The sequence below is a fragment of the Natator depressus genome, chromosome 1, assembly GCF_965152275.1.
Source record: "Natator depressus isolate rNatDep1 chromosome 1, rNatDep2.hap1, whole genome shotgun sequence".
Classification (NCBI taxonomy): domain Eukaryota; kingdom Metazoa; phylum Chordata; order Testudines; family Cheloniidae; genus Natator; species Natator depressus.
In genome coordinates, this window is record NC_134234.1 from 320,052,275 (window position 1) to 320,072,707 (window position 20,433).

Consider the following 20,433-nt stretch of genomic DNA (forward strand, 5'->3'; position numbering starts at 1 on the left):
CTGCAGCCAGGCCTTGGAGGAGTTTCAGCGTGTGGAGACATTTCCTGCACAAGATCGCTGAGAAATTACCATAAGGTCTACGGATGGTACTAAAGAGAGTGGCCACAACTGCAGAGCCACAAATCCACAGCAGCTGTTTTGCAGCTTTTAGGGGGCCCATGGCTGATGCTGTTTCCAGTCACCTGCTCACGAGCTGCCTGTGTTTTGATCTATCTAGGGGGCAAATTTTGCCTTCTGTTACACAGGTGGCCAATGTGTCACCCTGGAATAATAGATGGAAATTCTAGGACGTAAAGGATGTTATAACTGTAGGAGAAACTTAGCTTCTCACATAGGTGTATTGTAAATTCAGCTAAGGTCAAAATAGTAACAATTCCTATGAAATTCAGTTCAGTGGGAGTCTTTCCAGTGACTACAGCCAAATCCAATCTCCATTGAAGACCCTGCAATGAGGGAAGCTGGTGTGAAAGTGATAAATTTTCTGAGAACATTAAAAAGATAAAATTTGGGGGAAAAATAAGAATCCTATTTCTACATTGTGCATTTATTTCTTCCAGACAACATCTGACAAGAAGTAACGAGAGCAATACAGAGAAAAATAAATGCAACACTAAGGGGGTGGTTTTGAGTGTGCGCAATTTTTATTCCTTAGGTCACTGACAACATTCCTTAAAATACAGCGCCTTTTCTAGACGGTAAAAAGATTAATAAAATATCTATCTCTTTTCAAGGTAAACCTTTGACATACAGAGATCTAACAGTATTAATAGTCACAAAATGCTTAGAAAAATGCCATTCCTGTATTATGCTTGAAAAACAAGTATATCCAGCTGTGCTTTTGAGGGGTTTATGCATGAGTGCAAAGTTCTGCAGGGTTTTAGCCATATTGTAAAATACATTACTTTGGTATCCTTCATATAAAAACAAGTATGGCTCCCCTTGCATCCCACCCCAACCCCCATTGAACAGAGGTATTTGAAATTTTCTTCATGATGTCTATTGTTCTTCTTAGAGCTTGGATGGGTGTATTAAATTAAGAATATAAGGGAAACCCATGAGAACATTCTTATCTGGATAACTGTAAATATATGTACTAGTAAACTCAAAACAAATATAAACATGACTCAGATAATAAGTGTATATGCATCCCATGAGTGTGAATAATTGTCCTATACCCCCATTCTGCATTAATTCATCCTGGTTAAAAAATCATATTTTAAAAGGAAAATGTATTTTTAAAATCCTTGTATTTTATTATTACTCTTCTTAAATGCTAGGCAGCAAGAATGTGAGAGAGAGCCAAACCAAAATACTGGATCCAAAGCCATTTACATTTGAGGAAAGTTTGGATCAGGATTCAAACTTCATAGTGAAGGCCCATCTCTAGCAAGAAAAATATGTTCTAACACCACTCTAGTACCACTCTATTATTACCACTCTATTATTTTGTGATATTCCTTACTATATGTTCCTCAGAAAAATAAAAGCCCAAGTGGCTTCTAACAATTTTCAAGTTAACCAAAATATTCAGTATTGTGTAAGTGGTTACAGTTTCTTTTATATAAAGGTATATCAAATGGACAACAGTTGATCAGAAGTAATGTTTCTGAGGGAAATTGGCCTGATCCTTCATTGTTGCACACACACAGCACTTCCATTGACATCAGTGGATGTCAGTTCTGCCACCATTTTCGGATCAACATACATAAGAATAGCAGAGTCAAGCTCTGAGCAAGTTTGTGAATTTAGAGATCAGTCCTACAAGGTGCGGAGCACTCTAGTCTGACCCAATGAAGCACTAAACTCTTGAATAGTCCAATTGACTCTGCTCATGCTTAAATTTAAGTATGTGCTTGTGTTTTGCTGGATTGGATGAGAATGCTCAACACCTTGCAGGATTGAGCCCTTTGTACTTTTGAAAGTAGTAGCCTATTTGACTGCCCTGAAAACCCCTTATTTATCCATAGGTTAAGTACAGCATCACACTGTTATGCCAGTGTTTCAGCTCTGCCAGAAAAAGGGCCATCTCTGGGTAAAGGCCCAGTCCAACTGTTGGTGAAGTCACTGGGGATCTATCAACTGACTTTAATGGAGGTTCAATGAGGTTCTTAGAGATATAATCTCTTAGTGCTTGGCTTCCCATCTGAGACTGCCAATTAATGTCAGTTGTGATGGTGGTAATATTCTGTGTGCAATGTGTGTGTGGTTGGTCCCAGTGGAAATTTTGTCTGATACAGTGAAATAAAATTTGTAATTAAAGTAATTTTAAATATAGAATCATAGACTATCAGGGTTGGAAGGGACCTCAGGAGGTCTAGTCCAACCCCCTGCTCAAAGCAGGAAATATGAGAAGATACTAAAATGATCACAAAGTTTAGACCATAAATGTGATGTGATCTAGAAACCTATGTTTTGTAAGGACTACGTATGGTTTTTATTGCATGTTTTTTCAACATTGTATATTGGTAGTTGCCACAAGGAATTTCAGTTTTAAAAACTAATTTATTTACAATTTAGTTTAATTTTTAATGTAACAATTTGTGTAATTCTTCATCTAAACATATATTCGTTACATGGGAACAATCATTTCTTACATAGCCAATATAAAGCCTTAAAAACAGAAGTTAAAATGTTTTCTTGTAATCCTAAATTTTGTGTAAACTATTGCACTGGGGATTGTAGCATAACTTTTAAAAGTCCACATTTTTTAGAAGAATAGAAGCAGTTTGTAGAGTATTAAAAGAATGAAACAGTTTATGCAGCTAATTCTTCATTAAACCAATGATACTGTTACATCCCATTTCAAAAACCAAATTAGATATTAAATCAGATCTTTACTCCAGTTTTATAGCAGCCTATTCCACAAATTCCATGAACTTCAGTGGGACTATTTGTAGAGTAAGGGAGTGTTCAATCTATCCATGTTTAATTTCAGTAATGATTATTAACCAGGAGTGCATGAGTTACTAAAAATAGCACTAATGAACCAAGACTCTTAAGTAATAATCCTTCTTATTGAGCCTTATCCATGTATATGATTAACATTTTATAGCAATATAGTGAACAATTTTGAGTGAATAAATTTCATCTGTACTCCATTTCTGTTATATAAGGGATTTTTTATATTGAGACTGTAATGCTGCAACAAACCCAGGAATTATTTTGAATGACTAATAGATAGATTTTAAAGATGTGTGTTGTTGAATTCAGCAGTGTTAACGTCCTGGGAAACTAATTAAATGGGATTGCAGATCCTTTTGCAGGTCAGGGCCTAGGGCTACTATTGCCTATTGTTTCTCTTTTGTGAGGAATTTATTATTTGTATTACAGTAGCACCTTGAGGCCTACCATCAGGGTTGGAGCTCCATTGTGCTAGGCACAATACAAACACATAAGAGACAGTTCCTGCCCTCAAGAAGAGTTTACAATCTCCTCAACCCCTGGGACTGGGTTACCATAAAGTAGCTATTTTTTCCTATATGCATTGATTATATGGGTTGTATACACAGACCGACAAACCGTAAAGCTGGTTGCAATTTCTGTAATAGTTCTGATGATCTGCCTCCCATATCTTGCCAACATTGATTCTATGAACAAATTTTTCTGATCAGACTTGACTATTTTAAGGATTACATGTCAACAGACAAAACTTGGAGATTTATAGAGCTCTGTAGAGTTCAGACAAAGAAATTAGTGTTTTCTTCAAGTGCAAAGACAAGTCCCAGTGCAGAAAATGCTTATATAGTATTGGTGCCTGAATATTGCCAGGGAGTCCAAGATATCCATAATAGTTTTCCTTCATGAAGCGAGTCTGCGCATGGCCTAATGAAATAAGTTTTAAAAGATGGGGAATTGTGAGAGGGAAATAGGTGATTAGTTCTGTGTACACACCATATTAAAAAAACAACAACAACTTTTGCATATATATTACTGTACAACCAAGGGGTTCAGTCCTGGCTGACTGAGTCTGCCAGGAAATAATTTTAAAAGGCTGTAACCTGAAGCCATCTCTCTGGTTGGCAGCTTCATCACAGAAGTCAATCAGGGAGATGAAGTGAGCTTTGAGACCTGGAGATTACCACCTACACCCAGTAAACACTGGCTATCAAGCAGCAGGTTGAACCCTCACGAAACAGTCAGTCTTGAGTCAGGCTGTTTCTTTTTCAGTCCCTGAGGTAACTTGAAAACGTTAGGGGTAAATTATGGCTTTTAGAACTGGCTGGTGCTTGGTGGATGGGGAGAGCAGTTTCAGGTAAAAGCATTAAGCCTTTGTAGGGTAGAAGCAGGCATAAAACCTTGAGGGTGCTGGAGGTAGGAATGTGGAATACATGTGGCACCTGCTACATCTTCGAAAAAGATTCATTGTGACTTCCCTCACTAGCATTGACTGTTAGGTGCATAGGGAGGGCAGACTTTTGGCATCCCTCAACCCACTCTTTGGGTGTGCCACAGTCAATATTTTCCCTGGATCAGCCAGTCAGCTGCCAAAGTCTGTAGAGCTCACAAGGCTGTGGTGTTTTGGGTTTTTTTATATTTTTTTATTTTTTCTTGGTTGGCCCCATATATCAGCACCACTCATACTGCTATAGTTCCGATAAAACAGCATATATCATAGACACATGCTTTATTTAATTAAAAGGATAGCTCCATACCTCCTCCTGAACATCAAGTTCATCATCAAGATTTCCTGTTTCTGTAAAATCTATTGGTTCCTTAGATTCCTGCATCAGTGAAATCTTAACAGAGAAGGTTAACAAGTATTGTGAACAAAATGAATGTTGCAACCATACCAATAAAGCTACTCGTAATTAACAAAATTATTCTTTTAGCTGTTGGGGTAGAGGCTTGTTATTTTGATGCTGAAGGCCCTTGGTTGTAATCCTGATGATGACTCACTGTCTATATATATGCAGCCATAGGTTAGTTAAAATGGTATGAAGTCTTTTTTAAATACTGCAGAGTAACTCCTCCAGAGTCTGATATGACAAGCAAAAATGACCAAAAATTCAGGGCCCCATATTGCTGTATTTGTGAGGAGAGTCACAAAATTTGAAGGCCCCTGGTGAAGTGTATGGCCAATCAAGGCTGCATATTTAAGATGGATGTAGGCAGAGCCGGTGCTAGGCATAAGCAGACTAAGCAATTGCTTAGGGCCCTGAGCAGCTCAAGGGGGGGGCCCCCTATTAATTATTAGTGTGTTTAGGGGGGCCCAAAATATTCCTTCTTAGAGCCCCCAATGGGCTGGCACTGGATGGAGGTAGAGTTAGAACTTTAGGGCTTCCTTGTAATGTGTGGAGGATTTGAATCAATCTGTTCAGTGTTCTGAACTTTCTCTTAGGAATTGCAGGGAGCACTGGTTCACTATATGTTTGTGTTGTTGCAGAGGCGATGTGGGGGGGGGGGCATGGGCATGTGGGGTCATATCACCCACACCCCCAATTTGTTGCTTGGTTGGACTGAGCATGCTCACATGGGCTGCTGAACCCAGTTGCCCTCACTCTGCCTCCCCTCCCCTCCCCCCCCCCCCTCCATCGGTAGGCACGGATCATTTCTGGCTGGGCCTAGCACAATGGGACCTCAACCTGCACTACTGCCATATAAATGATACATAGTAATTACTACTCCTCTAAACATTTAGAAAAGATCTGCAGGCCATCAAATATATAACACAAGCTGTCCAGTTTATAAGCACCTTGTGTGAACATCTTTTGCTTTTTTTAAACAACTCTTCAACTAGTTCCTAAAGTTTTTTCCCTTTACCACAAATGGTGAAAACTATTTACAGCTAGTGTATGATGCAGAAAAATAAATGATATATCATCCTCACCTTTTCAAAAATAGGATCCTGGATGTCTCTGTGCATCATTTCATGCTGTATGTAAAGCACAGCATCATGGACAGTCAGGAAGAATATGTCTTTTCTGATTTTATCGTCAAAGAAGCCACATTGTTCCAGCTTTGTTATAATGTTGTCTGAACAAAAAAACAAAGTTATAAAAGACTGATAAATTTGAAAATAATTGAAGAAATAAGTGTCAAAATAGAGATTAACAATTATCAACAATAAAATGTATAGACTTATAATTCTATCATAGTGGGTTCTCTCTACGTTAATTTCATTTCTCCCCACGACTCCTTTGTACGCCTGCAGACATAGCCAGACGCAATTTAACTATTTATTTGTTTAAAAGAGCGGTTCAGTTCACTTTTAACTCTATTCACTAAAAAAGTACTTCCACAGATCCTTTATTATTTTTATTCTATCCTTCTTGGTGTGTATTAGTGGTAATAGATATATGGTTACCTTGATGTGATGCAATGTATACAGTCACATCAATTCTCTCGAACTCTTTAACTATCTGGAAAAAAAAGGGGGTGATTTGCAATAAACATTTTCTTATACACACACATTTAAGAAACAGTATTTGTATTCACAAAGATTAGTTACATTTTTCATTTTCCTTTAAGTATTTGCACCACAATCCCAAATCATGTGTTCTTTTATTCATAGGAACATAGGAATTGCCAGACCCAAATTCCATCTACTCCAGGATGCTGTCTGTCAGTATCCAGACTTTGATTATGAAAGACAAAGCTGACAGTGCCATCTATGATTATAGTTGCATGACACTATGGACATGCTCTGAGAATGAATTGGGGTTGTGCAGTACTGATGGTTGTCTGTGGCAGTGGTTCTCAAACAGAGGTCCGGGGCCCCTTGGAGGGGGCCATGAGCAGGCTTCAGGGAGTCAGCCAAGCAGGGCCAGCATTAGACTCATTGGGGCCCAGAACAGAAAGCCGAAGCCCCACTGCATGGGTCTGAAGCCTGGAGCCCTGAGCCCTGTCATCCAGGGTTGAAGTCAAAGCCTGAGCAACAGCTTCATGGGGGGCCCCTGTCGTGTGGGCCCCAGGCAATTGCCGTGTTTGCAAACCCCAATGCTGGTGTTGGCTTTTATATGCAGAAAAAACAGTTGTGGCACACATGGGTCATGGAGTTTTTATAGCATATTGAGGGGGGCCTCAGAAAGAAAAAGGTCGAGAAGCTATGGTCTGTGGGACCCCTGCCTCATTTGTTGCAGAAGTTGGAAGATGCAGAGTGAATAAGGCAGAGGATTACCGGAGCAGAAAAGAATTTTTTGCATTTAGTTACTAACTGTTTGTTCCTCATTTGCTGGATGTCCAACTTAATAACCTGGGATCTGAATTGCAGAAGTGCTGACCATTCAGGAACTGCAGTTGAAGTCAATGCTTCGAACATACCCAGTGCTATATAATGCTACATTCTTTGAAAAATCAGGTCCTATGTGTCACATATTGGGCACCCACAATTAGTGGATACTTTTCATCTTAATTTCTCTGTGGCTCAGCTCCCCATCTGTAAAATGGAGATAATACCCCTCATCTCACAGGGGTGTTGTGAACATACATTGATTAACATTAGTGTACTCAAATACTATAGTAATGAGTGCTAAAGAAAAGTCCAAGAGGAAGTTAATAATTTTGTCTTCATGGCAAGGTCTGAATAGTGTGCAGTAAATAAGGCATGAGGCCACACATTGAACAATGAGAATAAAACAAATTATTGAATAGCTTCTCTTTAAGTGAGCGCTGGGCATCCTGTGCACTGACTGAAGCAGGGGTCCCATGGAAAAATATTTGATCGTGTAAATTAAAGATAGTAACAATGCATAGGCACAAGGAGGCCAAATTAAGGTTGCACAGGCATCCTAATACTGGCATTTTCTAATGTTTAAGTGCTTGTCTTTACAATCTTAATAATGTTTTTATTATAGATTTTTTGTATCTAATTTATAAATAGACCAAAATCTACCTGTTGTTACAGAAATATTAAAGATATGTCACAAACCAACATACACTGGGAAACTCAAAGTTAATTTCAGCCAACCTGTCCCTAATTAACATACCAATGACTAATACTGGACAGGAAAAAATAAAAAGACTTACCATTTTCATTGTTCTCACAGCTACAACATCCAAGAATGATACACTTCCAAAGTCAAAAATTAAACTGTGGATAGGCACTCTGGGGACATTCACTTTGACTGGGAGTTCTGAATTCCAGTCCACGTGGATCTCTACTTCTTTGGTTGGAATTTTAAGATCTTCAGGATCATCAAGATCTTCATCAGACTCAAAAGCTTCATTGGTAGCCCCAGAATCACTGATGCCATTCTAATCAGAACAGATAATATAAGAAATATATAACTTAATCAGGGACAAAGATTTTGGAATTTTTCCATATTAGCTTGTTTAAGCAATAATGGTGGAAGCATTTTTTCATCATTTCTTCACATATGACTGATCCTGCACTAAATGACTTAAATGGAAACAAGATTGAGCCAATAATTAGCACTTCTCCCTGCATGCAGTATATTTTCTTTCCTGTTTTGTTGTTGTTCATTAAGGGAGGAGAGCCATATGGGAAAACCACTGTCCAGAAAACAACTCATAGACTTTAAGGTCAGAAGGGACCATTATGATCATCTAGTCTGACCTCCTGCACAACGCAGGCCACAGAATCTCACCCACCGACTCCTGTAACAAACTCCTGACCTATGTCTGAGCTATTGAAGTCCTCAACTCTGGTTTAAAGACTTCAAGGTGCAGAGAATCCTCCAGCAAGTGACCCCTGCCCCACACTGCAAAGGAAGGCAAAACCCCCCCAGGGCCTCTGCCAATCTGCCCTGGAGGAAAATTCCTTCCCGACTCCAAATATGGCGATCAGCTAAACCCTGAGCATGTGGGCAAGACTCACCAGCCACACACCCAGGAAAGAATTCTCTGTAGTAACTCAGATCCCAACACATTGAGTGTCCCATCACAGGCCATTGGGCATATTTACCGCTAATAGTCAAAGATCAATTAATTGCCAAAATTAGGCCATCCCATCATTCCATCCCCTCCATAAACTTATCAAGCTTAGTCTTGAAGCCAGATATGTCTTTTGCCTCCACTGCTCCCATTGGAAGGCTATTCCAGAACTTCACTCCTCTGTTGGTTAGAAACCTTCGTCTAATTTCAAGTCTAAACTTCCTGATGGCCAGTTTATATCCAAGCTTCCACTTGAGAACCTCACCCTATAGAATCTTTAGGGTTGATGTTTTTATTTTTGAATTATATTTATTACATTTGTTGCAATAACAATCCAAGGGTCAAGAGTTAATGTCACTTAACTGAACATTTCATCATATAAACTTGAAAGAAAACAAAAATCTAGCATCCTGCAGTATAATATCTGGCAAAAATTGACACTTAGTCCCAATCTTCAAATGTGGGGACTTCAATAGGACATCTACAGTCCACATCATATAAGCACTTAATGATATAAATGGCTATTTTACACATAGCGTGATAAATGTTGCCCCATTTAAGCAGCTGTGGAATGCCCTGTTGGCAGGAAAACCAATGCAATTCTTCTGCATATAGGAGGCAAGATATAAGGAGCCTGTGTAAGGGATTTGCACTCTCTGTGCACCAGAATGCAGCTCTGAAGGGACTGCCAGTCTATAACTTCGTAAAACAGGTGTAGGGATGAGGAGGAGGAGTAAAGGAAGGACCAGGTAATCCACTGCGTCCAGATCCACTGGCCTTTCTCTCCCCTCCTCAGCATACTGTGGGCCCAGCTGCCAATGGTCACTCCAACCTCAAGGCGACAGTAGCCGCCATGGAGGAGTTCTACTGCTGCCTGCACGCTGGAGGGAAAGGATTTCTTTTCCCCAGGCCCTGAAAATGCTCGAGGGTAGAGTTCACTAGATGGGTCAAGTTCTGAAGACGAGGTTCAAACTGACACCTCATAGTTGTGATTTGATTATCCTCTTCAGGTGCCCGTGTTTGAACATATTGCCCGTTATCAGGAGAATTGTCCAGTGAGTTAAACATGTTATCAGCAGTTAATGGCTCCCCTCCCTAATGTGTACTAATCAGATGCATTTTGACTCTGAAGCAGCCATGATGTTCTATAAACGTTCCCTGGTGCAATGGTTTATTATGGAGCATTGATCTTTATTGCACCTTGATACACATTTAGATGCAGCACTGGATGGTTATGGCTCTCTGTGGACCAAGAGGACCTCCTCTCTCTAGTGATCGTAGGTGTACATCCACTTACCAGACTTAACACTATGTGTACAGTGCCCTTTCTGTGTAATCCTGGATCTCTCACACACTCACATCCCAGTGCCAGGGACTTCCCCTTCCCAGAATATCACCAAAAAGAGAGGTGAGTGAACAATACAGTCATATCACAGTGAATGATATCAGAATGCACTATGCTACACAATTGTGCACCTTAAGCTTCTCAGTGATTATCTGAGGCTGGTGAATGGATACATATTCACAGGTCCTTTCCTACACCCACCTATATTTCACCCAAACATAGAGATTTCCAACTCTGTGGCATGTGGTGCCTGGTATACAGCTCAGATAGTTTTTCTGAATGTGGAAGTATCTGGGCAACATCGGCTGGAAAAAGAATCTCCACTCTCCATTTCAGTACGTATCACAAACTAAATGATTACATCAAAACAAAGGGTCGAGCTTCCTGCCACTTGCATTATAATAAGAACATAAACATTGCCATACTGGGTCAGACCAATGGTCCATCCAGCCCAGTATCCTGTCTTCCAACAGTGGCCAATGCCAGGTGCTTCAGAGGGAATGAACAGAAGAGATAATCATCAAGTCATCCATCCCCTGTCACCCATTCCCAGCTTCTGACAAACAGAGGCTAGGGACACTTCAGAGCAAGGTTTTGCATCCCTGCCCATCTGGGATAATAGCCTCTGATGGACCTATCCTCCATGAATTTATCTAGTTCTTTTTTAACCCTGCTATAAGTCTTGGCCTTCACAAACATCCTCTGGCAAAGAGTTCCACAGGTTGACTGTGCATTGTGTGAAGAAATACTTCTTTTTCTTTGTTTTAAACCTGCTGCCTATTAATTTCATTTGCTGACTCCTAGTTCTCGTGTTATAAGAAGGAGTAAATAACACTTCCTTATCTACTTTCTCCATACCAGTCATGATTTCTATAATCTATCATATGCCCCCTTAGTTGTCTCTTTTCAAGGGTGAAAAGTCCCAGTCTTAGTCATCTCTTCTCATATATAAGCTGTTCCATACCCCTAATCAGTTTTGTTGCTCTTTTCTGTACCTTTTCCAATTCCAATATACCATTTTTGAGATGGGGCAACCAGATCTACATGTAGTATTCAAGATGTGGGCATACCATGGATTTATATAGAGACAATATGATAATTTCTGTCTTATTATCTATTCCTTTCTTAATGATTCCCACCATTCTGCAGAATTATTTTGTTTTGGACTGCTATTACAGCCAGAAGGTAGGGGGAGCTGCCTCCCTATGGCTCACAGCCAGAGGGCTGCACCCCATGCTCCAAATCAGCAATACAGCAATGCCTACAGCGAGAGAAGGATATCTGGGACAAGAGAGGTGCCCACCCTTGCCCCAAGGGTGCATCTTAGAAGTACAATCAATGACATGGTGGAGAATGCAAGCATTAACTTCCTAAATCTGACACAAGGGTAAATTGGGGAAGATTGAAAGCCCATGCATGTTAGCTTTTTTGACTGCCACTGCACATTGAGTGGATGTTTTTATAGAACTATCCACAATGACTCCAAGATCTCTCTCTTGAGTGGTAAGAGCTAATTTAGACCACATCATTTTATATGTATAGTTGGGATTATGTTTTCCAATGTACATTACTTTGCATTTATCAACATTGAATTTCATCTGCAATTTTGTTGCCCAGTCACCCAGTTTTGTGAGATCCTTTTGTAACTCTTTGCAGTCCACTTTGGACTTAACTATCTTGAGTAGTTTTGTATCATCTGCAAATTTTATCACCTCACTGTTTACCCCTTTTTCCAGATCATTTATGAATATGTTGAATAGGACTGGTCCCAGTATAGACCCCTGGGGGATACTACAATTTATCTGTCTCCATTCTGAAAACTGACCATTTATTCCTACCCTTTGTTTCCTATCTTTCAGCCAGTTACTGATCCATGAGAGGATCTTCCTCTTATCCCGTGACAGCTTACCTTGCTTAAGAGCCTTTCATAAGGGACCTTATCAAAGGTTTTCTGAAAATCTAAGTACACTATATCCACTGGATCACCCTTGTCCACATGATTGTTGACCCCCTCAAAGAATTCTAGTAGATTGGTGAGGCATGATTTCCCTTTACAAAAACCATGTTGACTCTTCCCCAACAACTTCTGTTCATCTATGTGTCTGACAGTTTTGTTCTTTACTATTGTTTTAATCAGTTTACCCGTACTGAAGTCAGGCTAACCGGCCTGTAATTGCCAGGATCACCTCTGAAGCCCTTTTTAAAAATTGGCATCACATTAGCTATCCTCCAGTCATTTGGTACAGAAGCTGATTTAAATGATAGATTACAAACTACAGTTAGTAATTTTGCAATTTCACATTTGAGTTCCTTCAGAACTTTTGGGTGAATACCATCTGGTCCTGGTGACTTATCACTGTTTAGTTTATCAATTTGTTCCAAAACCTCTTCTAATGACACCTCAATCAGGGACAGTTCCTCAGATTTGTCACCAAAAAAGAATGGCTGAGGTTTGGGAATCTCCCTCACATCCTCAGCCATGAAGACTGATGCAAGAATTCATTTAGTTTCTCCACAATGGCCTTATCTTCCTTGAGTGTTCTGTTTGCATCTCAATCGTCCAGTGGCCCCACTGGCTGTTTAGCAGGCTTCTTGCTTCTGATGTACTTAAAAAAATTTTGCTGTTACTTTTTGAGCCTTTGGCTAACTGTTCTTCAAATTCTTTTTTACCTTCCTAATTATATTTTTACGCTATAGGGAGTCCATTAAGAAATACATCCACCTAGCCTTCTGAATATCTAACAAAGCCCAGTCTGCTGTCTTTTGGGTGAATGTTGCCACCTTCTGGGAACACAGCTAAACATTCTCTTTGCTACACCAGCATAGATTACCACTAAGTCTAGTTGCCTCCAGTGGCCTGATGCACGGTTTTCACCCCTAGCTTCTCAAGTCCCATGTAGGGTCCATACTTCCTATAACAGTGATCTGTCAAAACTATCTCTTTTTTATTTTAAAAATAAAATACATGGAAGCTTATATCACGTCACTGTGAACCAAAAGAAAGCCAACTTGCCTTATATAGACCTATTAGCCATGACAGTAACCCTTTAGCAAAGAGCAGAATAAAAAATTAAACTTTACCTTAGTTGCTTTTAATTTTCCCTTCTTGATCAGTTTCTGTATCATCCTCAGTGCTTTGAGCCTCTTGTTATGCACGCGAATTGCATCAAACCCCACCTATAGAAACCAGGACCAAGTTATCAAAATTATTTTTGTTTTATCTAGGCAAACAGCTGTAGAAATTCCAAAGCCAATTAAATAGCAAACCTCCAAAATCATCGTAGGCTACTTACAGTGGATTTCAGGCTGCTTTTCAATCCATCTATATTAGCATAAAAAATAGGACTGGAAAATCTGAGAATCTTCACTCCTTCTGGTTCAACAACCTGTTGTCAAAATAATTTCAAGGTCAAGCAGGTATATTACATTTATCTAATTAACAGCAGTACCCAAACTTAGCCTACTAGAGCATCAGTTTGATAACTTGCCAAGAATCCAAGTAGGCACCTAATTTATATAAAAATGAGCTGATTGCGAGCTACCTTCACTTTTAATATAAAGTTTTAGCTCTCAGAAACTATAGTTCCCAGCATGCAATGTGGTCTGACCACTTGGCTCCAGATGGAAGTTTTTACGCTGAGACCCATTATCTTCAGGAGCTGTGCTTCCATATTAAACGTGTGAGCAGCTGCAAGGTAGAACTCTGTACTTCACTTTGGATTGGATTGCAGGCTGCCATTAAGAAAATAACCAGTCAGAAACACTTACTGTTTTGTAGTCCTTGACGTTCTTGTAGAGATCTGTGCCAGGAACGTTCCCAAGGCCACCCCACGAGGGACTAACAGAAACAAAAACAAAACATGGTGTAAAATTAACATCCAGTTGAGGAACTTATAACATGGGATGACTTGTTACATATAACCTTTTACAGAATGGTGAGAATCAGCAAACTGAATAGCCCCAGCAGGAGGTTGCGCAGGGAATTCCCTTGGATATAGCAGGTCCTTGCTTGGATGTGATGCACTTTGGTCTATGGTGGCTCAAGCATACTGACTGCACCACTTTTAACCAGTTCCTGACAGCAAAGCTATAGACTGGCTTTGATGTCAGCTTTGCTTTCTGGATTCCAGGTGGAAGGAAAGGTGTTATCTTGTATATTCAGCCAGAAAACTGGGAGAGAGTTATGAGATGGCTGAGCAGTGGAGCAACATCCTGTGAAAGTCACCCATCACCTCTATTCAGTCTCACTTATTCTTCCACATGTTTGCTCTCATCCATGCTAGGCAGTGAGGGGAACACCAGAGCCATAGTCAACAGCTAAAATGTGAACCTTGGAATAGAATCCTAAAGCATCAATAAAGTGGGGGCGGGGGAATAGTCACACAGCACACATATCTCTGCACATGTCTTCTACTCTACAGATGCCTTATAATGACATCCAGAATAAGTAGCTGCTGAGAAAGTTACTTGCCAAAATGTTATCTGTCTCAACATGTGTCTGTCTCCCTCCCCACAATGTTCTATGCTCAGTGAATAGTAATTGATAAAGTATAGCTACTCGTATAACTTCTTATACTTTATTTTGAATGCTTCCATCCCTTTTAAGATCTCTTATGGGTACCTAAATGACAGATGGCCAGGTAAAAAACAGAATAGATCAATCACAAAAATAATGCATGCCTCGTTTACATCAATGTGACTACAACACAGTACCTTCTGGCTTTGGAATCTATGAACACTCTCATAGAAACAGAAGGGTAGATTTTCTTTCACTTCTCAAAATCATGGTCAATATGACTGATTTTCAGACATAAATTCTCTCCTTTTCTCTAAATTCCCTTACTTTTCATGGTATAGCACTGACAGGTCTTGCAGTTTCTGTGTTACTTACAACTGAACTCTCACCACAACTGTCAGTAATCCGAACACAAGGCCAGCAAGTAATCCCAAATCAAGACCCAGAATGATGGATGCCACACATGTGAAAATCCAGATCATCTAGAGAGGAAAGAACAAACACAGGGTCTCTGAATTAAAAAAGAAAATAGCTTCTGATCACAGAAGAAAATCACTACACCAAATAATAATAGCAACAAAAGAATTTAAGCTTGAAGATGGTCAAAATACCCAAACTATGTGCTGACTTCTATATTAAACTCTTCCTTTATTTCCAAACTAGCTTTGCCCATCTTTGCTTCATTTATTATTCGTATTTGGTGTTCAGGCAATAAATTATCAAGCTATTCTAATGTAATGAAGTCTAGCAGAAACTCAGTTATCCCTTGTACAGTTAAAGAGGATGCAGTTTCCCATTGTCTTTACTTCTCTCCGACAGCAGCTATTTTTGTTATTTTTACTCCAGGAATTTGAAGCAGTGTATTTCCCCAAGAACCTAATTTGTTGTAGGAAGACAGTCTGCCCTCAGATATGTAGTGGCAAAGGAGGGGTCCCACTTATTTCTGGGAGAAGGATCTGTACCACAAATGGATAGTATTTCACATAAACCGGGTGGGGAAGGCAGGGGGACACACATTTTGAAGTCTGTGCTGCCTACTTGAGCTAATTCCTGAACTCTTTACTCAGTCATAGCTCAGAAACTCCCATTGGACCCAACCCTGTGAGGTGCTGAGCACCATCAGCTCCCATTGAAGTCAATGAGGTTTTTACCCAAGAAAAGGACTAAGTAAAAATTGAGTAAGGACTTTGGGATTTGGCTACAGACAGGGCACTGTTCATAGGCATTCATGAGAAAATTTTTGCATATCAGAGATTATGTGCAGTTTGTGGCCTGCTCCACAGAAACTCAAATAAGAGATATGAGGGGTGCCTTGGGATGAGATTATAGGGGTCTGAGGGCACAGTCTAGATGTAATTGTGCATACATCCCTTGACACACCAAGGGCCCCTATGCACACATTCCAGCACAGATTATTACTGCTCCAAGCTAGAAAAAACACTTATTTGGTGAGGACTGTGATGCTATTGGTCCAGGCATGGTCCACACTAATGTTGTTGTTGCAGGCTATATGGGAACATTTGGGGACTGGTTATGCATTGGTTCAGAATCTGAATATAAGGGGCCAGATTCTCTCATTCAGCCAAACTGTGCTCAGCAAAAGACGAGAGTGGGGTGGTAAAAGTGACTTCTTGGTGGTGGTAAAAGTGGCTGTCTTAACATTAATCTGCAGCTCAGCTAATTGAACTAGAAGGCAGCTCTAAACTTTGCTCGTTGTTAACAGGAAGGGATGGCCAATACACAGGGATACCTGATCAAGCCCCCTTTCCTCTAGACACACCCCTTCCAATGGGATACTCGGAATGAATGTGATATAGAAGCTGCCACAAGTGCCTCCTACACGGGAGGAAATTTTCACTGGCTGGATCTGGTGGCTTTAGGGCAGTTTTGTGTTGGGAAACTAACACAAAACTGCGTTAATGGACCAGATAATCTGTCTTAAAGTCTTTTGGTGTTAACAACACAAAATTCTGTTTCTGTTAACAAACTGTGGAAGTTATGAGTAAATTGGGTGGGGTTAAAACACAAAAAGACAACTAGACCCAAAACATGTAGGAAAAAAGTAAATGACTTACAGCATCCGCCTTATTCTGCCTCCACAGACGAGGAACATCAAACACCTGCATGAACATCCCTTTCAAGTTGGCAATGACAACAGCTGCCAACACAGACTGCAAAGAGAGATTGTGAAAACTGGGTTGCTCAGAAGAGAGAACACATTGTATGTTTTCGGGCCAGTTTTCTGGTTATTAAGTAAATTAAAATTGTACACTATGAGCCAGATAGTCCTCTGGTATAAATCAGCACAGTTCCACATGGAGCTGCTACTCCAATTTATACCAGCTGAGCATATGGCCTAAATGGTGCAGTGGTAAGAGTGCTAGATAGGAGAAGTATCATACCTTCTGTAAGGGCTCTAGCAGTTTCCCCAGAGCCACAATGGCAATCAGTACAATCCCTGCTGAGATTATGCTAGCAACCTGCAAAGAAGACAGTAGTGTTGATATGAAACAAGTATTTTTAGACTCTCTGCTATGTTTTCAAACTCACTATGAATAATGCATATGTTGGTATATTTTATATTTCTTTGTAAACAAGGAGACCTGTTAAAATATTTATTATGTTTAAGCATACACGGCCAAATCCAGAAACAATTCAACTATATAAGGTGATTAAGTCTCATCGGTCCATGTAAATCACCACACACAAATTAGTACCTTGGGAAAGGTTGACTTTGTGTAAGTGAAGAGGGGAAAATCCACACCAGTTCCATATTCTACCTGCTACTTGCCCTCTGAATGGCCCTACTATTAAATAAATAGTGTATAGTTGTTATGTAAAGTATAACCCATACTAGGAAAGTCTTTGTGTCCCTCTAGTGGCTGGTCCACATGAGAAGTTTGTGAGTGTTACAGGTTCCGTTTGCAGTATTCCAGCCTTTAGCTTCATGCGTTTAGCACTACGCAGCCTGCGTTCAGAACCCACTGTCAGTCCAACCAGGGTCATACACACAAGCATATTGGAGTTAACCCTATGTGAAGTCTGTGCCCTATGCAATATTAAACTGAAATATCTTTAAAATTAATAGTAAAATAAACCCATTACCTGGGTTTTCCCACCAGTGCTTTCCTGGACAGCAGTACGTGACAGAGCGGTGGTAGCAACAAAACAAGAGAAAGCTCCTGCAAACACATTGCTGATCCCATAGGCAATAAATTCCTAGAACAAGATTAGATGATGATGTAAATGTAGATTTGGAACTAGGGGTGCTGAGATAGCAACAGCCCCTGGTTTGAAGTGGTTTCCATCATATACAGGGTTTAGAGTTTGGTTCAATGCCTCTCAGCACCCCTACTATAAAAGTTGTTCCAGCACCCCTGTTTGCACAGCAAAGATAATATTTCCTTATAGGAGCCTGTAAAGTGAGAAGTACAGTAGGCATGCAGAAAATACTGGATTCGTTACAACAGCTGCTGTTAAGTATTTTAGAGCTGATCTGCACACAGTTTTTTTTACTGATTTAACTACATCATCTTAAAAACCAATATAGTTAAATTGGTGCAATCCCCTAGTGTGGACACAGTTGTACCAGTATAAAGATGCCTATGATGTATAGCTTAATTCCATAAATTTACCAATATAAGCTATCTAAATATAAGCATTTTATACCAGTATAATGGCATCCATACATGGGGGTTGTACAGATTTAAATATATCAGTTTCTAAACCAATATAGTTACACTGGTACAAAAACTGTTTAGATGAGCCCTTAGTTTATGTAAAAGGTTTTACTACCAGGGTAGGATCTTGAAGCCAGATCCTTAAATAGAACAGACCTAGATGATCCACATAGATTTCGACACAACTTTGCTCTGGAAAAAGATGCTAGAGATAGATAAGTGACTGTTACTATTGTTAAGTTTGAAAATCTATGAGTCTATTAAAACAAATTATCACTAGCCCTACCAAATTCACAGTCCATTTCGGTCAATTTCACGGCCATAGGATTTTAAAAATCATAAATTTCATGAGTTCACCTATTTAAATAGGAAATTTCAGAGTGTTGTAATTGTAGGGGTCATGACCCAAGAAGGAGTTGGGGGGGGGTCACAAGGTTATTGTGGGGGGGTTTATGGTACTGCTATGCTTACTTCTGCACTGTTGCTAGCAATGGTGCTGCCTTCAGAGCTGGGCAGCTGGAGAGCGGCGGCTGCTGGCCAGGAGCCCAGCTCTGAAGGCAGAGCCACCGCCAGCACCAGCGCAGAAGTCAGGATGGCATGGTTTGGTATTGCCACCCTTACTTCTGCATTGCTGCTGGCAGGGCGCTGCCTTCAGAGCTGGGCACCTGGCCAACAGCCACCATTCTCTGGCCACCCAGCTCTGAAGGCAGCACAGAAGTAAGGTTGGCAATACTGCAACCCCCCTAAAATAACTTTGTGACCCCCCCCCTGCAACTCCCTTTTGGGTCAGGACCCCCAATTTGAGAAACACTGGTCTCCCCTGTGAAATCTGTATAGTATAGGGTAAAAGCACACAAAACACCAAATTTCTCAGGGGGAGACCAGATTTCACAGTCCATGATGTGTATTTCATGGCCATGAATTTGGTAAGGCCCTAATTATCATGGATGAAAGAAGGTAACTAATCCTCCCTCAAACCTTGTTTCATTGCCTGTTTTTATGCTGTTATTATTTTTCACTCATCTAATTTAAGTAGACTAGTAATCTAGCTTTCTTTCTAGGACTTTCTGTTGTTGAATGTTTGCCAGGTATAGTATTAGTACTAGAAGGAATATAATTTTGTTTGATTACCAATCATTCAGCTACTGTAATCGCTACCTAATGTCTTCTGGAACAGGGCAGCGCAGGTAGAATGTTGAAAACAGTACATGCAGCTGTACTACCCACTTAGCCTTATTAAACTGCAAGTGAGGACATGTTAGGCAAGCATAATTTAAAGTGTTTCCCAATGTGAACATTGTGTATTATAGCTTCACGATACACAATGTCCAACATAGAGAAGTCTCCTCTCATAATTCACATGCTTAGAGGGCCAATTTGGTTACTTAATAAATAAAAATATTTCTAAAATCAGATATATTGTAATTAGGGCATTATTCATTAGTTGTAAAGGACAGAGAGACCAGTTAAACAACATGCTTGGTTCATTTTTTGTAGCAAATATATTTTTCCCACATATTCAAAGGATGCAGTACATGTTCAGCATGGATAGAGGAGACAAAGGTAGCTCTAAGCCATTTCTTCATCTCCCTTGATCCTAGGAATAGAGACAGTTTGAGCAACCACAGGGTTTGTCTACACAGTTTTTATGACACTATAACTAACTTGGTTTAGAAATGGCTATAGTTAAAGCAATACAACCCCAACGCCGTAGTATGGATGCAGTTATAGTGGTATAAACTGGCACAGCTTACACCCATACATTTACAGGAGTAAGCTGTACGGACATAAGCACATTAATACCAGTATAACTATGTCTACACTAAGGGGATGTGCCAGTTTAATAATACAGGAGTAAAATCATACTCCCAACAGAAAGAGTTAAATTGGTACAAAAACTAAGTGTAGGCCAGGCCTAATTTATGCTGACTGGAGTGGTCTTCCAGGTACTGGTTCACCAGCCCAGCATTGCCCCTCCCTACCACCAGCCACCTCAGAACACTCTCTATGCAGAGAAGTGGAAGCAGGCCACATAAAGTCAGTTATTCCAGCTTTACATT

At 40.1% G+C, this 20,433-nt stretch overlaps 1 protein-coding gene across 1 annotated transcript in view; it reads right to left on the minus strand.

Annotated features, from left to right (window-relative positions):
- Positions 1–1,002: 1,002 nt before the first annotated feature.
- SLC26A4 (solute carrier family 26 member 4) overlaps positions 1,003–20,433 on the minus strand; it is a 29,593-nt gene continuing 10,162 nt past the window's right edge. Inside the window, exons 10-21 of the mRNA XM_074942458.1 lie at positions 17,799–17,912; positions 17,096–17,173; positions 16,769–16,864; positions 15,069–15,175; positions 13,946–14,015; positions 13,471–13,563; positions 13,259–13,354; positions 7,966–8,193; positions 6,305–6,359; positions 5,828–5,973; positions 4,653–4,736; positions 1,003–3,822 (exon numbers count right to left, since the gene is read on the minus strand). Of these exons, the coding sequence (XP_074798559.1) occupies positions 3,799–3,822; positions 4,653–4,736; positions 5,828–5,973; positions 6,305–6,359; positions 7,966–8,193; positions 13,259–13,354; positions 13,471–13,563; positions 13,946–14,015; positions 15,069–15,175; positions 16,769–16,864; positions 17,096–17,173; positions 17,799–17,912 (1,191 nt within the window). The 3' untranslated portion in view covers positions 1,003–3,798. The remainder of the gene's footprint in view (positions 3,823–4,652; positions 4,737–5,827; positions 5,974–6,304; positions 6,360–7,965; positions 8,194–13,258; positions 13,355–13,470; positions 13,564–13,945; positions 14,016–15,068; positions 15,176–16,768; positions 16,865–17,095; positions 17,174–17,798; positions 17,913–20,433) is intronic.